The sequence below is a fragment of the Pieris rapae genome, chromosome 8 (genome assembly GCF_905147795.1).
Source record: "Pieris rapae chromosome 8, ilPieRapa1.1, whole genome shotgun sequence".
Classification (NCBI taxonomy): domain Eukaryota; kingdom Metazoa; phylum Arthropoda; class Insecta; order Lepidoptera; family Pieridae; genus Pieris; species Pieris rapae.
The window spans coordinates 5,949,739-5,972,355 of NC_059516.1; the positions used below are offsets into that span (position 1 = coordinate 5,949,739).

General features: G+C 31.3%; 1 protein-coding gene across 1 annotated transcript; it reads left to right on the plus strand.

Annotated features, from left to right (window-relative positions):
* The first annotated feature begins 1,385 nt into the window (after nt 1-1,385).
* On the plus strand, nt 1,386-20,595 carry LOC110997964 (ETS-related transcription factor Elf-3). Its single transcript, XM_022266366.2, has 2 exons — nt 1,386-2,402; nt 18,264-20,595. Exons 1-2 carry the CDS (start codon nt 1,525-1,527, stop codon nt 18,508-18,510), a joined length of 1,125 nt encoding a protein of 374 aa, XP_022122058.1. The 5' UTR covers nt 1,386-1,524; the 3' UTR covers nt 18,511-20,595.
* The last annotated feature ends 2,022 nt before the right edge of the window (nt 20,596-22,617 follow it).

Genomic DNA, 22,617 nt, shown 5'->3' on the forward strand with positions numbered 1-22,617 from the left:
TATTCAAAGATTTTAAATTAAAATATCTTCGTTTTTATTCATATCCTGATATACAAGGTCATCGTTAAAAACGATCCGTTTTGTATGCTTATTAATTGAGTATTGCAATTTATTTACAACATAAATTAATAATTTAATAAAATTTATCTGTGATACTTTGTACACCGTTAATGTATAATTAAATCGTGTTGAATAATAATACAATAACATCAAGCGGAAAAATTCTGTAACTGTACGAAAAAAAAAATTTGTTGTGCCTTCTTGTAAATTCGCGTAAAACAAAAGTATTTCGATTGAGTCCAAAATAAAATATGTTGCCCATCATATATTTAGATTACGAGTGGTGGATGGATTTATTTTAACATTTGTATGTACGTATGAGTTGAACATAAAATGTCAGTTGCTGGGATCTCCCTTTATGCAAAGCTTGTTTTGGGATATCCCACCCAATCCAGTTTGATAATTAACAAAGTTATCATAGCAAAATTTTATCGAAATGTACAGTTATTTACTTTTACATTTTATAAGTTCTTGGATAGACAAGCTTTATTGTTTCTTTCTGTAATGGTATATGACACCCTATTGGGGTGATGGTCTCCACAATTTTTTTATAGTGTGTAATACAGAAGAGCATTTCAATTTTTTAAGACCATCAGCGGTTGGATCAGGTGCATTGCCTTTTATAGCTTATAAAATTCAGAAACTAGTAATATAAATTCCTGTGTAATTAAATGACTTTCTAGAAGTCTGGCGCCTATTAATTAGCGTAGTGATTTCGAGAGATTCGTTTCACTAAACCTGTATATAGGTGGAGATAGAGTGACAAGTATGAGTAGTAATTATGGTTCTGCAATCAAATATCTGGGCAAAATATGCCTATTTTAAGTATATTGATATTATTTGTTCAGTAATTTAGCCATAATTGAGTAATTTTGCATTAAACATTTCTATGAGTTTATTTAGCAAATAATAAATTAAAATGGGTGTTTAGCATCTATGACGTATAAAACAGGTATAACAAAATAAAAAACAATTTATAAATCAATTTTGAAATCTTTATAAGATTTTACCTTACATATTGTATAATCTTGTATGTATAGCAAAGTTGACCTTTGGATATAAATACTAAATAGTATTTGAATAAAATAAAACATTAATGACCGATGCTTATATTATCTCAAAAGAATTAATTTTTAATTTCATTTTAAAAATGCCGCAACTCTGGATAAACTTAAGATCATAATATTATCATACAGGCGTATTTGTTTCCGATTCATACCTCGAGACAATATTATCAGCCATGTTCTAATCATTATTCATTGATGCTACACCGAAATTGTCTAGTTTCGATTCGTAAACAAAAACAAGTCTACTACAAGGAAATCTCGCGGCCTAGCGTACGCACAGCGCAGGCCGCGAGTAGCGCATGTAAACAAAACTGAGGAGCAGTCGCTGTATGAATAACGCGAGCCGCACTCCCGCTCGCCATTCTGTCGCGAAACTCCGGCAACGGCGGTTGTTGCCATGATTGATTACGCGCGCCCCTACGATCAAAACATGTGCGAGTATTATATGCCTCCGTCGCCGGCGCCCGCGCGCCTTGACGACTTTCAAGTCTTCAAAAAAGGAACCTGTACCTACGGGAACTATTACAACACTTACGACGTCCTCGCTGAACCTGAGGTCGATACTGCGACTAATGTCTATCACAACCTCGTCAACCTCAGAGATTCATACCGCCCAGAAGATTGGAGATACAAGAGCGTCTTCGACTGGACAGCAGACGACACCGTGTCTTGGATCTTTGATTGCGTGATTGCTAGTGGTTTTAGTGAATACGATGTACCGTTCTATAACCTCAAAATTCCCGGAATCCAAATCAGGGGTATGGGAAGGGAAGATATCCTTAACAGAATGTTGCATTCCAGCATAGATCCAATCATGTCGAGCAGAATAGCTGATGTGGTATATGAAAAGCTGCAAAGTCGTCTAAATGATGAAATTTTACGTCAGTCTACGGTGTTTAAATACGCTGACCCGTATCAAAGTCAGGAACAGACAATGTTAGATTTGGATTATCACAAAAATAAACTATGTTCAGATTACAAACCTAACGATAGCAGTTTATTACAACCGGCGGACTCTAGCGACGATGCGGAAGATTTGTTTGGTTCTTCGGCCGCCGCGTCTCCTGAAGGTGCATATGGTAGTGATGGCAGTGAAGATGAGAGGCGGTCGAAATTAGTAAAGCGGCCTCCGGGTAGGCCAAAAGGAAGTGGCAAAAAGGGCGTCAAGAGACCGAGAAGCGTTTCCGTGCCGGAGTTCCTCAGAAATTTGTTGTTCGATGAGAGATACTGCCCGTCCATTATAAAGTGGGAGGATTACTCGCAAGGAAAGTTCAGGTAAGCCGTTTGATTACATTACTGTAACGTTTATGTTATTTTTTATCGTAAAATTTTCTTTGTTTCATTATTGCGCTTCTAATATCTTGTCTAATATCTTAAAACAATTGGTAATTATTGTAAACTATTAAGCTAAGTAGCCATTGTATTTTAAAGCACGTGGTTTAGCATACTCGATTGCTAATTTAATTTAAACAATGCAATTATAACTGTTTCATATTGGAATAGTGTCAGCGTTATTTTGGAATTCTCTTATCAAAGAGTAAACAAAACATTGTTATTAGGTAAACATATTTAATTGCTTTAAATGATGATGAGTTATGAGAAACCACAATTTATCCGAGATAATTAATATATAGGTTATTCAAGAATGCGCGTGCTTGAAAATTCCTACATATATTTACTGGCATATTTATATTATTAACATATGATAAAAAAATATAATCCTGTAAACTTCTGGTAAAACTACGTTTGTTTACATTACCGAGTTGTTACTATAGAACATTTGTTATTCAGTATTAAAATGTTTCTAAATATCATCAGTGAATGAACCGATTCTTCCATATGTGATTACCCCGAAACCTAGCCTTTATATATGTATTTGTAAAGCTTTTTAGCGAGATGCTTTGAAGCTAATTTATAAAACCTCTTATAATAATTCGATGTAGTTTTTTTGCACCATTACAATTCTCATACCCACGTTTTTAATAACCTTAACCTTGTCCTTGCTAAACTCGTATTCATATTTTACATATTCACATAATAGAGACTAAAATTGCTTGGTAAAATTTAAAAACAATCATTATGATTTTTGGGATTGGCCATTATGACCTCTAGCTAGGACCACTTTTTTTGTAATGGAAGTAAATACTGTTTATTGTATATACTACTTTATAATTATTCATACTTTGTATAAATCTCCAGCTGTTTTGTTTTTGTTCTACTTGCAAATCACTTTTTACGATAAAACACTACATTAAAGCGATGATAAGAAAGGTTATAAAAATATTTTTTTTATATACATATTGAATACACAAGACACGCCCCAAACTGGGTGGATTCGTGAAAATAATTTATGTACTAAATAATTCATATGCATTTTTACATAAATTACGCAATTTTTTTATTCTATAAACACAAGACGTGCAAAAACCGGTTCAAAGAATTTATTATTCTGAGAATTTTATTATGCATTTTAATTAGTAACATCATCTAGTCATCTATAGCTAATAAAAAATGACAAATAGAATTTGAAAGTGTGTTATCTCGTGTAATTAAGAATACTTAGTATATCCTTTACTCTATAGTCTATTATTCTCAATAAAGGGTGTGGAGCAGTCAGAGCTTTAATATACCTATCGACGATCGAGTCAAAATTATTAAATAACACTTCATTGCATTTCAATATAAAAATGAACATAATTAAATGAAAAGGAGGGCAACTGGCGGCCTTAACGCTTTCGAGCGATTTCTTCCAGGCAACCACTATTTAATATAATTATCTCCTCTTGCTGATGTACTTCGTTAAGTTACTTCTAAGTAAATATAAGTTACTACCATTGATGTCTAAAACAGTTCCAATAACAATATACAATTCCTTAGTTAAATCACATTTATCATATTTACTGTATTAACTATAAGTGTATATACGTATGGAATAGTACTACAACTACTAAATTTAAACAACGACAAATTACATTAATTCACACTCGTATTTCTATCCTACTTCAACTTCCACAAATAAGCTATATATTAATACGAAATTAATAAACTTTCAGTAGCTGTACACAATGCATTTTAGTTAAACGAAATCCACATAACACGAGCATTAAATTTATCTTCAATCCCACACGTAGCCGGCATAACACTAATAATATCTACCTAAAATCAGAACTGAATACAGTTGCAAAAATATAACCCTTTTTCGGGGTGACTCTACAACAGTTTGCCTCTTTCGATATGGGAAATTGTGGCAATGGATCAGTGTTGAATCCGTCTGCGAAAATTTTAGGTAGATGAACTCTAATGCAATAACTGCCTGCAACAAGTATTTTTTTGTTTTTAATTAGAATACATTTCTTCAAACCTAACGCATTTAATACTTAAAATTTATGTTTATTTCCAATACGCAAATACACAGTATTTACAATTATATAACCTACGTTTTATTAATAATTATAAAAAAATATTAGTAGAATATTAAAACAAATAAAAAATGGCAGAAATGCTGCCAGTTCACCAAATTACTAAGTTTGGTCACTATTGAGACCATAAGTTTTGGCAACAATTATAAATATCTTAACTGTTCCTATTGCTATGACATTATAATAATTAATATGACATTTGTATGCTTAGTTTTATATGGCTAATTGTGTGGGTTTTTATATAATTAATCAATCTGAGGTCGCTGACCTAATATTGTGTGTATGACTAGTAACGAGTCTAACAATTAAAAGACGCCTTAGTTACTTTATAATCCACAGTTAAAGAGAGAGTAATCTCCTAGGGTTAAATTTTTGAATTGACAATTAACTAAATATTAATATTAAGATTCTTCCATGGAAGGGGCCGGCCCATCAAAAACAGAGCTTGTGCGGCTTGTGATGCGGCTGAAAAAGCTAAAGCCTGTAAATACAGGGGTCTAGGCTCCGAATATGATTTTGTCCCATTCGGTGTCGAGACACTTGGTCCGTGGGGTCACAGCGCTATAAGGCTTTTTAGGGAAATAAAAAAAAGGGTAGTCGATATCACAGAAGACCGAAGAGCTGGCAGCTACCTCGGGCAAAGAATAAGTCTAGCTATTAAAAGGGGGAACGCTGCCAGTATATTTAGGTTCGAATTGATTGACGTGGAATAAGTGATACCTAGATGATCTTATGTTATTGTATTTTATTTTTTATTTTTATTTTTAACCTTGCCAAAGCTTTAATAATTTTTGAGTTAGTACATTTTAAATTTAGTTATTATATTACATATATATTATTAACTAAAGAAATGAGAGTTGGCCTAGTGGCTTCAGCGTGCGACTCTCATACGTGAGGTCGTAGGTTCGATCCCAGCTGCGCACTAATGGACTTTCTTTCTATGTGCGCATTTAATATTTGCTCGAACGGTAAAGGAAAACATCTTGAGGAAACCGACATGTCTTAGACCCAAAAAAGTCGACGACGTGTGTCAGGCACTGGAGGCTGATCACCTACTTGCCTATTAGATTTAAAAATGATCATAAAACAGATTCAGAAATCTGAAGCCAAAACTTAAAGAGGTTGTAGCGCCACTGATTTATTAATTTATTTAACTAAAGAAATGTCAAATTAAGCATTAGACAATACGAATAGAGCGGTGAAATCATTTTCCCGGACTAGTATCGCTCAACTAGGCCACCCCGTGTTAGTATAGATTTTTTTTCTCGTTGCCACGCAGCCTCAAGGACGATTTCCACTTCCGGCGCGGTTCTGTACACGTGGGGTCTCAGAAATATACCTCTTAGTTACACGTGTTAATCATTTACGTTGTATTTTTATTGATTTAGAATTTTTTTATTATTATTCTTGTTCATCAATTCACATAAAGCTCTCAAGGTCATTTACAGGTATTAAATGCCGGTAAACTCTAACAAAGTTTCATGTGGATATTTCTAAAGAATAGTTTTATATGCGTTATATACAGAGTTGTGTATATTTTAAGCCTGGCTATGAACATTCGATTTTGAAAGAAAGAACGAAAGAAATGTTTATACGTCGTAAAGTTTAACGTATTAAATGCTTATATTTTGTTCGTTAAAGGAAAATGTAAGAAGAAGAAAACGACTGCCATGAAAGGCAAATTGATCACTAGAATAATTGTATTAAAATTGAATTGTTCTCATGGCCCTTTGGTTACGGGATATAATACCAAGGGCCACTGGAGTAATTTGTCCTATAAACAGCTTATATTTATTAATTTATATGAATGTAATGAAATTACTCTATTTACTTCGTGTACTTATTACAATATGTTGTTGCGAATTTTTACTTTCTTAAATAAAAATCATAGTATAATTTAGGAACACGCGTATCTAAATAATATTGAGAATAAAAATGTTGTATGAAGTAAAAAGTTTATTTACCCTAAGAAACGTACATAATTGTTTTAATAAAAATGTATTTTTTTTATTAAATTATTGTTTATTTTATTGTTCCATACATACGAGAGTTTTCGGTGATGAACAGTTTTTGAATTACCTAATAACGATCGTAAGTTCCTATTTGTGTTACTATCTAGGCAAATTTATTTGCTTAAAATTTACAAAACTACATAATGCTTCCTGTATTTTGAACTGAAACGTATATAAATTGTATTAAGATAAATATTGTTAATTTTGCTAAGATCCACTTCAATATAACAAAAGTGTGGATAAAAATAAAATTAGGGAGCCGTTGCCATGGAAACCCCGGGCAGCATCCAGTCACGTGTCGCCGCTTCCGCTTTTCGCGTTTTTCTTTCGCATTTTTCTCCCTCAGGGGGCGGTAGGGGGTGAGGCACCCCGACAGCTCGTGTACGCGAGCCTTAATTGCGTCTGTGAGAGTGTGGTCCAGAGAAATTAGATAAAGACTAATTTGTACACAGAGACTTTTTAAATGCCCGTGTTCTCAATGTAAGTCGTCAAAATAGCAGTACACGTTAAATATTTATAATGCTATAAGTTTTATACAAATTTAATTAATAATTCTTTAATAAAAACTACATTTAAAAAGTATTGTTTGTGCCTTGTCTAAATATTTAATAATGACTATTGGAATTAAGGAAATCGAAATTATCATAGATTTGATGTCAACCTGACAATATTTATTTATTTATATCGAGAAATGATTCAACAAAATATTTGCCTGGTATAATTACATAGATAAGAAAACACCATAATTAAATAAAACTTATTCATATCGATAAAAAGACCGAAGTACATTTGGAGTACAGTTTTCTGTTACTCATCTGTCTCCTTTCATTACAAGGTAAATACAATTTGACAGAAAGAGACATCATTAATTGTAAGAGTGCCGTAGTAGGTGCTGTATGAATTGAGACTTGAGATTTTTCTATAAGCTACGCTTTTGTGTTACTTTCATCGATAATTTGTAGCGAATTCGTGGTTTGTTAATAACACACGGACGTAAATCGAAGACACAATAGAACCTCAGTTTTACTTCTGTTTGTTCTATCCTTAATATTCCTGTTGAAGCGTAATATTATAATATTAATAATTTTGTCCTTGTTTACGTGACCGAATAATACCAATTAGTATGATTATCCATGACGTAAACTATAAAGGAATTTATGGTTATAAAACCACATTATTAATGATTATTTCGACGTCCAATATTTAAAAATTAAATAATGTTTAACTGTTTATAATAAGTACCACATATTGATAATTATTGAATAGTTTATGAAATACATTTAGTTTTTGCATGGTAACATTGGCAAAACACCGTGTCGGCTAACCCTCCATTTTTAGATTGGTACTTTTTTAAACTCAGTTAATTCATAGAATACGTAGAATTTCTGATTTAGTCGTGAGTTATTAAAATGAATAATTAAATTATATTCGTCTCTAGTTAAACCTACTCTATGAAGGAGCTTGCACCAAAGTCCCTGTAACATTTCTTTTTCGTGAAAATCTATTTATAACTAGGGCAGCCTTGTGCCCTACTTGTCATTCGATTTTGTACCATACCCCATAGTTATACAGTCTCTAATCATTCGAAGTTAATGGATGCGTAAATATACATTTTTGTATGTATGTGTAGCAAATTTTTTTCTCATAGTGGCTCTATTATATTGATTAGTAGAACCCCCTTCCGGGTAGAGGCTGGCTCGAATCGCCTTGGCGTTTTCTTTGTTTTATACGAGAATATTTTAAGAAACTATACGTTTGTATTACTTTCGTATTTTGCATTGTATGGCTGGATATATTGCGAACAGTTAAATTTTGAATAGCAATAACATTATTAAAAGTACCTTGATGTCTAACTATGCTTATTATTTATTAACTTTGTTATCATAGTTCGTTATAATTTATATTATTTCAACGTTTTATTATATATAGATTTCTAAAGAAAAGCAATTTAATCAGGTATATTTTAATTTCCTAAATACCGTACTATTATACAATTTATCAGTATGTCACTTCGTTATCATATCATTTGATAAAAAGGTCACGCTGAAATGTCAAGTCGTATGCACACTGATCAACGAAGGTTTAATCAACGTTTTTCACGTATGCTTAATTTACTTCAGAAGTGGAGAGTGATATATAAGCATTATATACGTTAAACATTACGCTTATATAATATAATTTGACATAAAGCTTTCATATCACACTAGTGTTACCGTCACTTCCAGTATTGTGTGGCTGAATTTTTGATATGAGTCACTCATATCAAAGTGAATTTTCAATGTGAGGTTAAAGGCGTATTCATATAAAAGGTGGCAATGGTGTATCAGCACATTCCATGTTCTTTATATATATTTTTTTTTTAGTAATCCTTTGTTCTGGCTGAGGCAAATAATTAAGTTAACCTGCAATTAAACTAAATTAAGTTTAATTAATTAGAAGGTATAACATGTAGGAAATGTTTCTGATAAATTTATTGTATTATATAAATTCCCTGTTTTAACATTTCTGAAACGAATCAATTTTGTTGAATAGAAATGTTAAATGTCAATTTTAGAAAGTGTTGCCAAATTTAGTAACGGTGATCGCAGATTTATACTTGTGCTACATAAACTAAAATACAATAATATAACATATTAACAGTTTAGTTTAGTTAAAAATAAAGTTCAAATATCCCTAAGAACTTCATGATTTTAGTATCGATATACGCATATAAATAATAATAAAAGTAAATAAAAAAACGTAAACAAAAAATGATTACGATTATTTAATTCTACAAAAAATACGACACGTGTAGGTGACGTAGTAGACAGAATAAGATTAAAAAATGTAGAGCTGGCATTATAAAGCCGGTTTTGGCATGAACCTTGGTGGGAGATACTCATAACGCAAAGGACAGGGAGACCTGTTATTCTTTCGCGGTTTGGAATTTTAATAATAAAAAAGCAAAATTCGATATTTTAGACCTTAGACAAGCTATTTTTTATAATATTCATTCAAAATTTCTTCATTGCATTACAAAACCAGTAAAATGATAATACTTATATTATAGGATAACACTTATCGCCTCTAGTGATCTCTGCAAGGCTGTTAAAAAATATAAATTTGTCTAATATTAAACCTCCCGCAAATATTTTTTAAATAAAATTATTTAAATAATTATTTTGTATTCATCATTGTTTTAGTCCACATCACCAAATTAGCATAGCGAATTTCTACGAATTATATTTTTTATTTTATCTGTATGTTAAGTTAATTGCTACATCTGGTGTGTCATATCAGTTTATAATCTATGATACAAACTATCAATCATCCCACGATTTAGCAATCTGCGAACCAAGTCATAAAAATATTTAATAAGATAATTTGAATATTTTTATGCTACATGCCAAAAGATTTTCAATATACATAATAATATATTTTTCCGGTTATAAATATTTCTTTACAGGCCTCTTATAGATTACGATGGCTATATGTCGTCCATTAGGAGATCAATAGCTCTGTGGGAATGACAGAACATTAAGCATCAGACAAGCAAAAAACGATTATTTTAACCAAAAATTAGCCCAAGTGCTTCCTTGCGCCTTTCTGTTCTCTTTTCGAAAATTTGGCGTACGTAATGTCAACGACTGCGATAAACCGCAATATATTTACTTTAAAAAAATAATGCATGAAACATGTCACATTTCGACTCTAGCGATTAATATCAATGAAATATTTTCCTGTAATCTCCTAAACATCACATTTCTAAATACCTATATAATATTATGTATACTTAAACTTAAATTAACTAACAATTATTAATGTCTTATGTGAATTATAGCTGATATAATATAGAAAAAGTGGCGAAACTATTCAGATCATACCGCTTCAAAGAACTGAAAATAGACTGATAAAACAATTTGCAACGCGGGATTTCCCTTGGCCGATTCGCACACATGTACAATTTCCCACACACATTCGCATATAAACGAGGCAATGACGCGCGATGTGTGTAGAAATCGGACCGATTGGAATGACTAATAAAATTATATAATTTTTTAAATGGCAACATTGACGCATTTGGTTTTCAAATTAGCAGCTATAATAACTGTCCAAAACGTAATTTAATTCATATTTTCTATTAAATTACAACTTTTTTAAGCTTAATTTATTACATTTAACGACGTTTCGAATTCTTTAAAGCAGTTGAAAGATCCTCGTAAGTGTATCACGAATGTTTCGTGAATTAAATATCTTAACGTTTTCATAGACTCACGTCATAGACATTACACGTAAACAATTCTTGTACTAAATTTGTTTCCACAGCTTATATAAAATAGTTTTATTTTTAATTTATTTAAATTATAAGTTTTTTATCTATAACATTGAAAGTAATAATTTCATAAAAGTGGGAAACATGTAAATGATTTAAGAGAATTATTTTACTAAAAACATTACATGAGTTTCTATTAGGTATTAATAAGAATATTTGTATTACCTTGTTTACATGTTAAGTGGTAATGTACTGAACTAACAACGACCAAAAACAACACACACCGCGCAGAAAAACCGACGCGGGCGCATTGTGAAGTTGAGATAATGAGAAATATATTTTTTTTAAATTACACAGACTGAATAAAAACCGGTCGGTGGCGTTAATTTATGATTCTTAAAGGTGCAATTTAGCATTGAACTTGGCTATGAAAAATATCAGATAAGCCAAATGTACACCGCTTGAAACTCTTGAACGCCACGTCTCCATATACTATTCACACATCTCTTAATTACCTTAGCAGCTGACCTATCGCTTTATCGTATAGTGAGTCGCGACCTTTAGAATAAAAATAACGTTGCAATTACGCGAATCGTTTTAGTTACCAGTCATACTGTGCGAGCGGGACGGTATGAGGAAAACGTGAGAAAAACGTACGTGTGATTTATTCGCGCGCAATCGATCAGATATTGACATTCGATTATTTGACACAATTAGACTATTCTCTATGTTTGACACGGCCCACCATGTTAAGAAGATAAACGTTGTTTAGTCTAGATTTTCTAATCAATGTAACGAATACTTTAATAAATATAATAAATATGAAATATAGCATAAGTAATAATCTTTTAAACGAAATATAGCAACGAACTTCCTCCTAACTTCCTTACTAGATATTAAATTTACTCTAATCAGTTTAGTAGATAAATTAGATTATTTAATGACATGGTCGAATATTCGCTAAAATGTATGACTTCTTATTTCTAGACTAATTATCAAAAGATCCCTCGTCAAAATTCTTCGTAAAATCCCTTAGAAAATAATCTTTATTAATTAATTAAAAAAATAATTAATACTAATAGTAATTTAATTAACATCCATGAAATATTAACAAGCAGGGGACAAATTATTACATGAATTCAATTGATAAAACACTATCAATCCAAATGGATCAAATTACTTATCAATAACAAGTAGATACGCAGCTGATAAAGATTATGAATTAAACCCTTGGTGGAACTCAAGGTCAATTTAAATCAATGTCCACGATTACGAGAAGCGGAAGTAAGAAAAACAGTGTAATATCTAAACCGTAGAACAAAGACTGATCCTTACTAACGTTGATTTAGGGACTTTAGTACTGTCTATGAATCTTAAATACCAGTGGCTCTAGAACATAGTCTGGGTAACAGATTTCTGTATGTGTTACGTGTTTTTTTTTTAAAGACAGGTTTGTATCAACACGCCGTTTACTCTATATGGCATGCCGGTTTTATTTTCCGTCACCGTACGAGCATGTTAAAAGCATAGACATAAAGTCTATTGGTGGACATCCACGGATCAAGCCTACTACCACAGGAACACATTTGTGTTCGTGACGTAGAAAGTAGCTTGTAAGTTGTGGAGTATTTACTGGTCTTAACTTAAAAGTTATCGAAATGTATTAAAACATATATTTCAATAAGTTCGTTACAAAAACAATCTTTAATTATTCATCAAGCATAAATATCATAAATCAGTTTCTTTCAGACAATATTATTAATTTTTAGATAATAATTTTGGTGACCCTGAGTGCGAACTTATCATAGTATTAAACCAGAATACGGGGATTCACTATGAACCCTAGCAACATTTAGCGCACTATTTACATATTTAAAATAACCGGTGCTGCCCCGCAGGTATGTTACTCATATATGTTAATAAGTTGGTATGCAAGACCTGTTTCTGACTTCGCAAAGCACTTGGCTTAAATAATAAAGCAATATTCATTTCGAGGACAAGTCAAAATTAAACACATTTAGAGATGATTTAGGTAACTTTTACTCAGTATGATAATATATTTTTTCTTGAAGATATTGTTTATTAGCTTATAACTATGATTATAAATTATGTAATTTAACAAAGTTTATCTGTTTTATTGTTGTGAAAAAGCTAATTTACATAAATTTGCTTAATTCGTACTTTTTAAGACGCGGTTTATGTTTTAAATTATTGGGAAATCAATTTAGTGTTATTATAAAACGCAAAAAAGTATTTCGTATATAAATGTAGCGACCAAATGGTAGCAGAATTCACTAAAAGAAGTAATTACTTAGCCAAGACCAAGAGAGTAATGTATCATGGATAATAAATTCTTACACAAGATGAGAGATAACGTTTGTCTTTGACATTGTGCGGTCCGAACCGGCCGATAGGACCCGACGACTAGCGAATATTACAAAACGGTTTAATTTAAATGATCTGTGATCGCTTAATTAGCAAAATAACGCATATTTAGATTCGTTAAAGTCAAATCCAATTTTATTTCAACAAACTTATATGAAGAAAGTCAGAGGGAAGTTGTCAGGAAACCATGAATATTTTGCGCTTATAAGTAATTTGTAAATCACGTTTAGTCATGAAATGGATCATGAGAAATAGAATGCGAGTAAATTAAAAAAAAACAAGACAATATTACAAAGAAGTTGGAAGCTAACCCAATAAGTTTTTACCTTTATTTTGACTCTATAATTCTGTAATCCTTGGAATCATTCGAAAAAGGATCGTACCTACGTAATATTAAATTATGAAGCAAGAAATTTATCCATTTAGGGAGCAGTGTAGGACGATAAAACAAATACAATGTCAAAATAAAACCTCAAATATATCTCATTGACGCAAAGGTGACTAAGAATTTTGCGAAATAAATTTGTGCCGTTAACCTTCAAAGCAAGAATTGTCAACTACATTGTAGTAATGTCACTTAAAGAAGTCAATAATTTGTATTTTCATTACGCATCACCAGCTACAATCCCTTGACCGACAAAATGGATCGGAAAGATTTGAGCACAGTTTTACTTGACAAACTTCCTTGGAAAAACTAAACCGTTAATACCAGTATGGCTGCATTTCGGTATATCCTGATTATTTTCAGAAAAGATTTTTACCAAAATCGTGGGCTTAATTTACTACTTACGGTAGTTGATAAGTTATATTAAGGAGGACGGTTTGCAAATTAAGACATTCCAAAAGAAATTTCTTCTTTAAGAAAAAAGTTCTTCAAAAATATAAGCCTTGGGCTTCAAAATTCTTTAGGGGTGAGAAAACAATAGACGTAAGAAGAAACAGCGCGTTCAACATCGAGTCGTATGTCAGTGCTTATTGGAGTAGTTGTAGTAGAAGTTGTTGCCCAATAACAATCGAACGAAGGGCGCAATCGTTTCTTCTATCATCCTAATTCTCACCACCCTGGACCTGTGGTATCAACTTCAAATCCGGGTTTTGAACGCTATGAGAAATCGTATGCGAAAGAAACCCTAAAAATTGCAAAACATGTTTATACCAATGTTGTCACGTGGGCACACGACGGGAATACAAATGAGCGAGTGTTTTCATACGTGTGAAGAGCAATAAGGTGGTTCATTACCGATTCATGGGGCAACAAAGCAAACCGTATACTACTTAGTACACGGTTAGTACTTAGTATAGGTATAGTAAACCGTATTAAAAAGAGAAGGGCGGTCTTAAAAACCCAGTAAAACCCAAAAAACACAATCATTTGTTTTTACGATAAATAACGATATAATAAGGTCACCTACGTTTTGCCGAGGTGAGACCGTGCCCTAAACGTATTGTCCTAGACCGACACCCCGGTAGTGGGATATAAGACCTAAAGTATTTCCATGTACGTAAAAAAATACAGATCATAAAAACTTTGGTAAACATTTATATAATTTGTGAATATTCTTGAGACTGTGTTTTAATAAATGTTCTCCATGCCGGCTAATATCTATTGAGACTGATAAAATATTTTTGAAGTGAAACTTCTTTAGAATCGTTGTGATTTCAAACCGGATGCAACGAAAAAGCGACAGTAAAAAGAGATAGAAACATTAATTCATATGATTTAACGTGGGAGAAAATGAGATAGATAAACTTCTTTCGAATCGTCGTGATTTCAAACCGGATGCAGCGGTAAAGAGAGACAGAAACATCAATTCATCATATGATTTAACGTGGGAGAAAATGAGATAGCAGGCATTATACAGCCTCTCTTTACTGCCGCTTTTTCATTTGATCGAATTTCAAACTTTCGATGTTTTAGTTTTTCCCAAATTAAAAATTTATATTAAACTTATAAATTAAAATTTATCATTAAAATATACTGTTTTAAAAGAACACACACATTTAGATAATGGAAAATGATTAATTTATATATGATTAATAAAAAAAAAATGTTTTTGAAGGTTTTACTTCTACCATGTGTGAATTGCACATATTTTTTTTTAATTGGCAATAGAAAATAAAAACAAATTTTTTGGTTACATCATAATCGAATATTTAAACCACTATACTAGTGATCCAAGCCGAAACATACTCACGTGCAGTAGTTTTACGAAGCTTAAGCCAGTTCGTTCACTAAAGGTATCGCCCCGCTACTTCAGAGTAAGAAGTAAATAATGCAATACGGAGAATAGTTAGCCAAGGTTACGTCTTAAACATTGAGATTTCATAAAAGAAAATTATTTGCTTATAAAGATTTTATTATGTTTTCAAGTTCAAGCATAAATTAAAATCAAAGACGTTATTTGCATGCAACTGTTTATGGTAATATATTTCTATACTAAAATATAATATAATCAATAGTCGCTAATGGCAACGTAATTGAATTCATAAATCATCCTTGATTAGTTAAAAGGTTCAGACCAGGACCTCCAGAATACTTCCACCTATTTACATGCATATATCTAAGATAGAGCATATTACAGTAACTGTATGTAATAGTGTTTCTGTAATAAAGCTTTATTTTCAGCAATAGACTTCTATATGAGTCTGTTGGATAGTCTATTTATATGTAGACTATAATATATAAGTCACAAGACACTTTTATTATCACAGCGTATTAAGATTGTAAGGACTGTCACATAATTGTGACTCATACAAATTTGGATGCTGACCGCGCTCGTGCGAGGTTGAGGTCCAGCCTTGCAATGTATCGTACCATCAGCTGGGCCAAGGAACAAAACGTGACCCGCATCCTACTGTACACTGTCCATGTGGCAGATATCCAAACCGTTAAACCAAGATTTGTGTTAAAAAGATTCCAACTATTGACATAGCTTTCTTCTTTTTACTTTAGTATCAAACGCCACAATATTGGTAGTATGGATTACTGCGATGTACTAAGTACTTGAATCGTATCTGTTGTTTTGTAACCCAGAACCAAAAATATAATTTTAAATTACACATCGAAACACTGGCTTACCAAGAAATCTAGATTAAATACACTCATTGAATAGTAAATAAGCTAGTGTCAATAGCGATGACAGTAATTATAATCTGTATGTCCAAGACGACTCATAATAGACTATAGAATCTCACCAACACAGAACTAATTAAAATACCTTTATCACAATCTAATTCGACTTAATATCTCTAATCGAGCCACTTAGCTCGGAAGCGATTGAAAATTAAAACTGAAATAATATACAGTGGTGTTTAAAATAATATTTGTTTTATGATTTCGATGTCCATAGTAATTTAAAATGACGTAATATTTTGAAACTTAACTAAGAAAAAATATAGTATTTCCATAAAAACAAGTATCTACAGACAATAGTTTCTAACCTCATTAATGTAATTATAAAGTAAACAAGAAGAATCCAATGTCAAAACTGGCGGTGAGCAACAGATTTTATGATCCATAAACAAACCACTATACACTTTACATATACCTTTTCAATGTTAAATCGGAGTTTTCTCATCAATAACCTCAATTGCATTTAGTACTTCTAGCTTCGACAATTTGATATGAGTTTATCAATGTTATCTAGTTTTGCTATAAAATTTATTGATTTTCATGTTTGCCCTTGTAAGACTTATACTTGTTTTGGATAAACCTGTTACATTAATGAAATCCTTTTAAATCAATTCTATAACTTTATTGTTATTATTAAATTCTTTAGCGTTGTATTACATCGTATTTATTTGAGTTGAATTCATCCTTGTCTGAGGTTTTTATTTGCTCCGAGACAAGGTCAACACTTTACTGGCGCGTAAATTAAACTGATGTTCATGCTTGCGTTGAAGTGTGGATAAACAATGTTTCTCGTATAACAATAACCTATTTGCACAAAATAATATAAAATAGGTCAATATGATATTAAACCTTTATTACCATTTTTTTATATTTATTATTATCTTCACCTAAGGATGAATTAATTAAATACTAAATACATTATAAGTTTGATATCAGTGTACCTGGCAGCATAGGGGCCGTAGAAGTATTACATAAGTACATAGTATAGAGAGGGGTCGTCTTTGATTTTTTTATTTGGCGATTACGTCAATAGTAATTATTTAATTTTTGATACACATTATACATTGTCTATGCCATCCATTTGCCTTCTCATTTTACACTTAAACAGTGTTATTATCGAGTATAACAATACTATGTTTAATGTATATGTTGGTTAACAATTAGAGTTGTCTTAGGTAATGTAGCATCTATATGTTGAGTTGCACGTTCGCGCTTCGTCACGTTGCCAGCAAAGCTGATAATGACTGCAACAAGTTGACCTTGACTCCGATCACAATTAGCTGGACATTTTGCATCATTACTCGTTTCTATACCTACACCCATTATATATCAGATACCTTATGCAGACTGAGAATCCATTTAATGAGCTGCAAATTATATGCAAGGCCGTATTGGATGCTAGTCGAACTTGACTTGCTTATGATTTTATCTTTGTAAATAGGTTATTGCTATTTTAAAGCTATCGTCGATAATATTAATTTTATGTGCGTTCTGAATCCAAGGGATAAGTAATAATTTAAATAATAAACTTACGGAAAATCCATTTTATGTGTCTGGTTTCAATAATGATATCAGTATAAAGATCGTGATATAAAAATACTATTCGATTTCTCATAGTGTCTTTTAATAGAGTTATTTTGCAACTTGCTTCCTTCATTTTTCAATGTTGAAAGCATTATGTCTTATTGTATTCTAATTTCTGATAACCAATCAATTGTCGCGTGCGTCTCATCATTTTGACCTTGCCAAGTTAAAAACCTTGAATTAAAAAAGTATCTGAAAGCAAAATTATACTAACTTTGATTATTATAATTGCTGTCTAGTTAGAATCACAGTAATTATTGATAAGAAAATAAACGGATGAATATAAGTGTAATAATAATATCTTAAGTCTTGCCAGGGGAATTACCTAACGTTGTATTTTCTTTATTGCAGATTCGTGAAACCAGACGAAGTCGCGAAACTTTGGGGACAGATGAAACAGAACGAGAACATGACCTTCGAGAAGTTCAGTAGGGCAATGAGATACCACTATCGGCAATCGGTTCTGGTTTCCGTCCCCACTGCACGCCTCGTCTACCAATTCGGCCACAAGGGTCCTGACTTCAGGACTGATAATCCAAATTTCATTAAAGTGAAGTCGGAATTAGATGTTCATGATATGAATTACTCAAATTCTTAGTTAAGTCGAAGTGAAATTAATATTTCGGTTAAGAAACTCATGCTCAGAGAAAGAAGAGATCGTTTTGATGTTATGTACGCTCTTGTACAATTCTTCGAGAAGAAATTAGTTTAAGTTCTGGATAAAGAAATGTGTAAAGATGGATTTGGTTATGAAATGAGGATTGTTCAAGAGCTTTGTTGTTTATAATGGAATAATGATAGACGATTTAAAGTATTAGGATAAAGAGGAGGTGATAATTAAGTATGAGGCATGTTTGATAGGCTCATATTAGCTCAATGTAAAGTTTGGTACAGTGACAATGGTTGTATTTTGAACAGAGATTGTTAAATGTTAGGTCCGTCAATTAAAGGTTGTCAAACCAATTGTTGAAGTCCATATTATTTTTTTAAGTGATTAAGTGTATTTTTCTGATGATGTACACATTTTTGTCATAGCGATTTTTCAGAGCTACGAATTTTTGATAAAGAATTTTAAAGGTTTCAATAATTACCGTTGTTAACGTAATGTTAAGATAAAGTTATGGACTACGGCACATAAAGATGTATATACTTGTTTTTGATAAAGACATTCCATTTTTATTTATAGAACTTAATTCAAAATTATTTATATATTTTATTGAAATTAAGGATTTTCGTAATTTAGTTGCCATATCGTGAATGTTGTTGAATGTACTTAAATTTTTCGATTCTTATTTTTTATATGTAAGACATGTCTCTCAGTGTTAGTTTAGGTTTTAATTTTAGATAGATATTAAGAAATGGCGCGAATGTGCAATAAAAAATGACAAATGAAAAGATCTGTAGGCCAAAGATTATGTCGTAGTGAACAAATTGTGCTCGGTTTATGGTTTTTATTTAAGGTAGAGGCGAGAGCTAAGTTCTGCGAATAAACAAAGTAATTTTAAACTATTATTTACGAATGGACAGTTTGCGCATGAACTTTTACTTTTAAAATTCAGTAACATAAAGTAGATATTTCCACCACAGAATATTATTTATTTTGAAGAATGATTGGACAAATTTAGAAGGTTAAATTATTTTTTTAATAATCTCGCTTCTGCCATAAAGAAACCTAGAGGATAAAATGAATTTCAAGAGGTTTTTAATAGCATTTAAGTTTATGACTCTCAGGCATTTGCTGTGATTGTAGAGTAAAAATTAAAATTTATTTATGTACATACTTAAGTGATTCTTCTTTACTCCAGTTTATTTCTTATTTTCATACTAAAACCAAACTATTGTTCAATATAGCTGTAACTTAGGTATATTTAGTTATTATTGTTACACGAGTACAAAATTTGTGTCTTACACTATGATTTTTCTAAAATTTTTGCTTCAAACCAACATCACAATTTTATACTAACATAGAACCAGTTAAAACATATTTTTGTTATTTCAAATTAAATATATACGCGTAGATGAAATCCAGGACGGAAAAATATGTGATTTTTATAGTCAATTATTTCAAAAGACGATTTTAGTCTAACCGCCGTATTCAGAGTCAAGCTATCGAAAATTCAAGATCTATACATTTCAAATTTAATGAGTCTTATTTAGTTTGCTAATAAAGCTAACACCCTGGAGTGGACAACATACTATGATAGAAGGGCATGGCCTACCCATCCCCTCTAAATATTCCTTTATAAGCTTTCTTTAATCAATCGTCTACTTAGCATACATTTTAAAGTATGGTCGTGAGGTTATATTACTTATTTAGGATAAGAGATAAGTCAGCCACTTTGAATACGGCTCAGCAGAATTCGTCTTAAGGAACGTTACACGAAGATTCAAATTTTAATAGTAAATACGTTTTCTGTATGATTCACGCAAAATTTCGCCTATGTTGTTAGTTTTAAAAAATATCTTTTAGGCGCAAACAGAAATGACCTAAACTCTTGAATAGTGAATTGAAAATATGATGTAACATTTTCCATTAAAATACGAGTTTTCAATACATTTTTAGATACGTACTAGATTGTTATGAATTATTATAAGTTTTATCTAAATTGTTTTTTAATGTATGCTAGAAATATTGTTGAACGTGCGATATGAAATGTGAAAAATAAAGAAATACATGAATGTGAACAAAGTATTTTATTTATCCTAATATATATTAAGATATTTAATTTGTATCAATTTCAATCATTAACTATCTGTCACGGAGTAGACACCGTGTATCGATACTACCTATAAGGTCTTTACCATAAAGATAAGTTTTTAAGGTAACAGATATTGATATAAATATTAATATTATAAAAGTAATACACATGTATACATTTTTCTTTAATGACACATTTTTGTATACATTTACCGCATTATGATTGGTTGGTAGTTGGTTTTATTTTTAAGGAAATGTATTGTATAGTGTAGTAGTAGGTAACTTCGAGCAGCAGATACCCATAATATGGTAGTTTTAATATATATTATATTATACCAAACACACCCATTATCTTTTCTAAAGATACAGAGTCAAAATCCGCTTCACGGGTGCCAGAAATCAGTTTCGCATAAATAAAAAGACATAGAGTTTGAGCTACTGTGTTAAATAATTGATTATTAAATACTTAGTATTTTTTACCATATTTAATTTTACACCATTATCACACTGTCGCCATCTTTGTTTCATTTTACAGCTTTAGAGCTAAACTAGTTTAACAGAAATACGGTAGATGGCGCTAATTCAAAATACGGTATTAGTATTATTAAATTTGTTAAGCGTACTATCTATTGGTAAATATCGAAACTATTATAAAAAATACCAGTACGGTTGATTTACGTTAAGCGTTATCTGTAGTCATTTCTGTAAACTAGGTAGGAACACGGCACTTACCTAAAACATGGCAAAATAATATGCAACACGAGTGAGAGTGTGTTAAAAGATGGCGCTTAAGGTTTTTATCATTTAGAAGTTACGTTGTCACCGATCTGTTTAAATAATCACCGATTACGCTATTATTTTAATATCACCCTAAATTATTATTTTTATTTCTCCTTCCTCAAAATCGATTGGGTTGATATATTTACTTTCACAATATTAATACAAGTTACAACTATGTTGTTTTTTTTAACGAATTTTCGGAAGCCTAACGCTTCAAATGCTTTTATGAAATCTGTATAATTTCTAAATATTTATAGCTGTCTATAAATAGATACTCGATTCTAAGATAAGTACTGTCGAGATACTAAGGTCTAGAGTGTATTGAAATTCGAGAGCCCATGCGACCGAGACGATGAATGCAGCTAAAATTACAATACTTGATCAAGTGATCTTTGTTCACAAAATAAACCTAACTAATTAATGTCCATAACCGTAAGTTTCAGTAACCCCATAAGTAAAGAACTTTTTTTAGGAGTTATATTTAAATGTAACGTCTAACTTTCTTTTTATAACCGATTTGAAAATACCCAGCTGACACACACATTACAACTAGTAATTTTTTGTATCCAAAAATTGCTCTAATACTAATAGGACCCGGTTTTTAGGAGGTATTTTAAGATTATTCTTACTCTTGTTGGTACATAGGTAAATAATATACATTTAGTAATACTTCAAGTCTAATACAATTACTTAATACTGAATAGTAACGGTTAAGAATATTTTTTTAGTTCTTTGGTAATCTCCGATATAACCCGGACTTTAGTTAAACTACATCCGGTTCTTCTATAGTCTATACTTTGATATATCAATCAAAACACTTATTGATAAGGTAATCATTAGATACATACAATAAATCATTTATTTTAGTATTTGTATGCAATTTTATTCGAAATAAATGATTTTTTTATATTAATTTTAGTTTAAATCTATTAAAGTGTTCTGAAAAACCGTGATCGCTCTTCTTCTTGTATACCTTACAGATGTTCTGTTCCAATGGCGTTTTAAACCTAATACAAAAAGTATTTGATTTTGGCCACAGCTTTCTGGATCTGATTCTTAAAATTATTTTCTTAGCAGAAGGCAATTTGGTATTTGTGAACAATATCGTTGTATGACAGAGACAAATAATTGGCCTTTGATATTATTATAGTAGTCTTAGTATGCGCTAAGTCTTGACTCTGAATCTTACCCTAAAATGGTGGTTTTGTAACGATATGTTTAACGCGA

Coding starts and splice junctions, on each gene's coding strand:
- LOC110997964 (XM_022266366.2), top strand. CDS start 1,525: ATGATTGATTACGCGCGCCCCTACGATCAAAACATGTGCGAGTATTAT. Junction 2,403..18,263: donor TACTCGCAAGGAAAGTTCAG/GTAAGCCGTTTG, acceptor TCTTTATTGCAG/ATTCGTGAAACCAGACGAAG.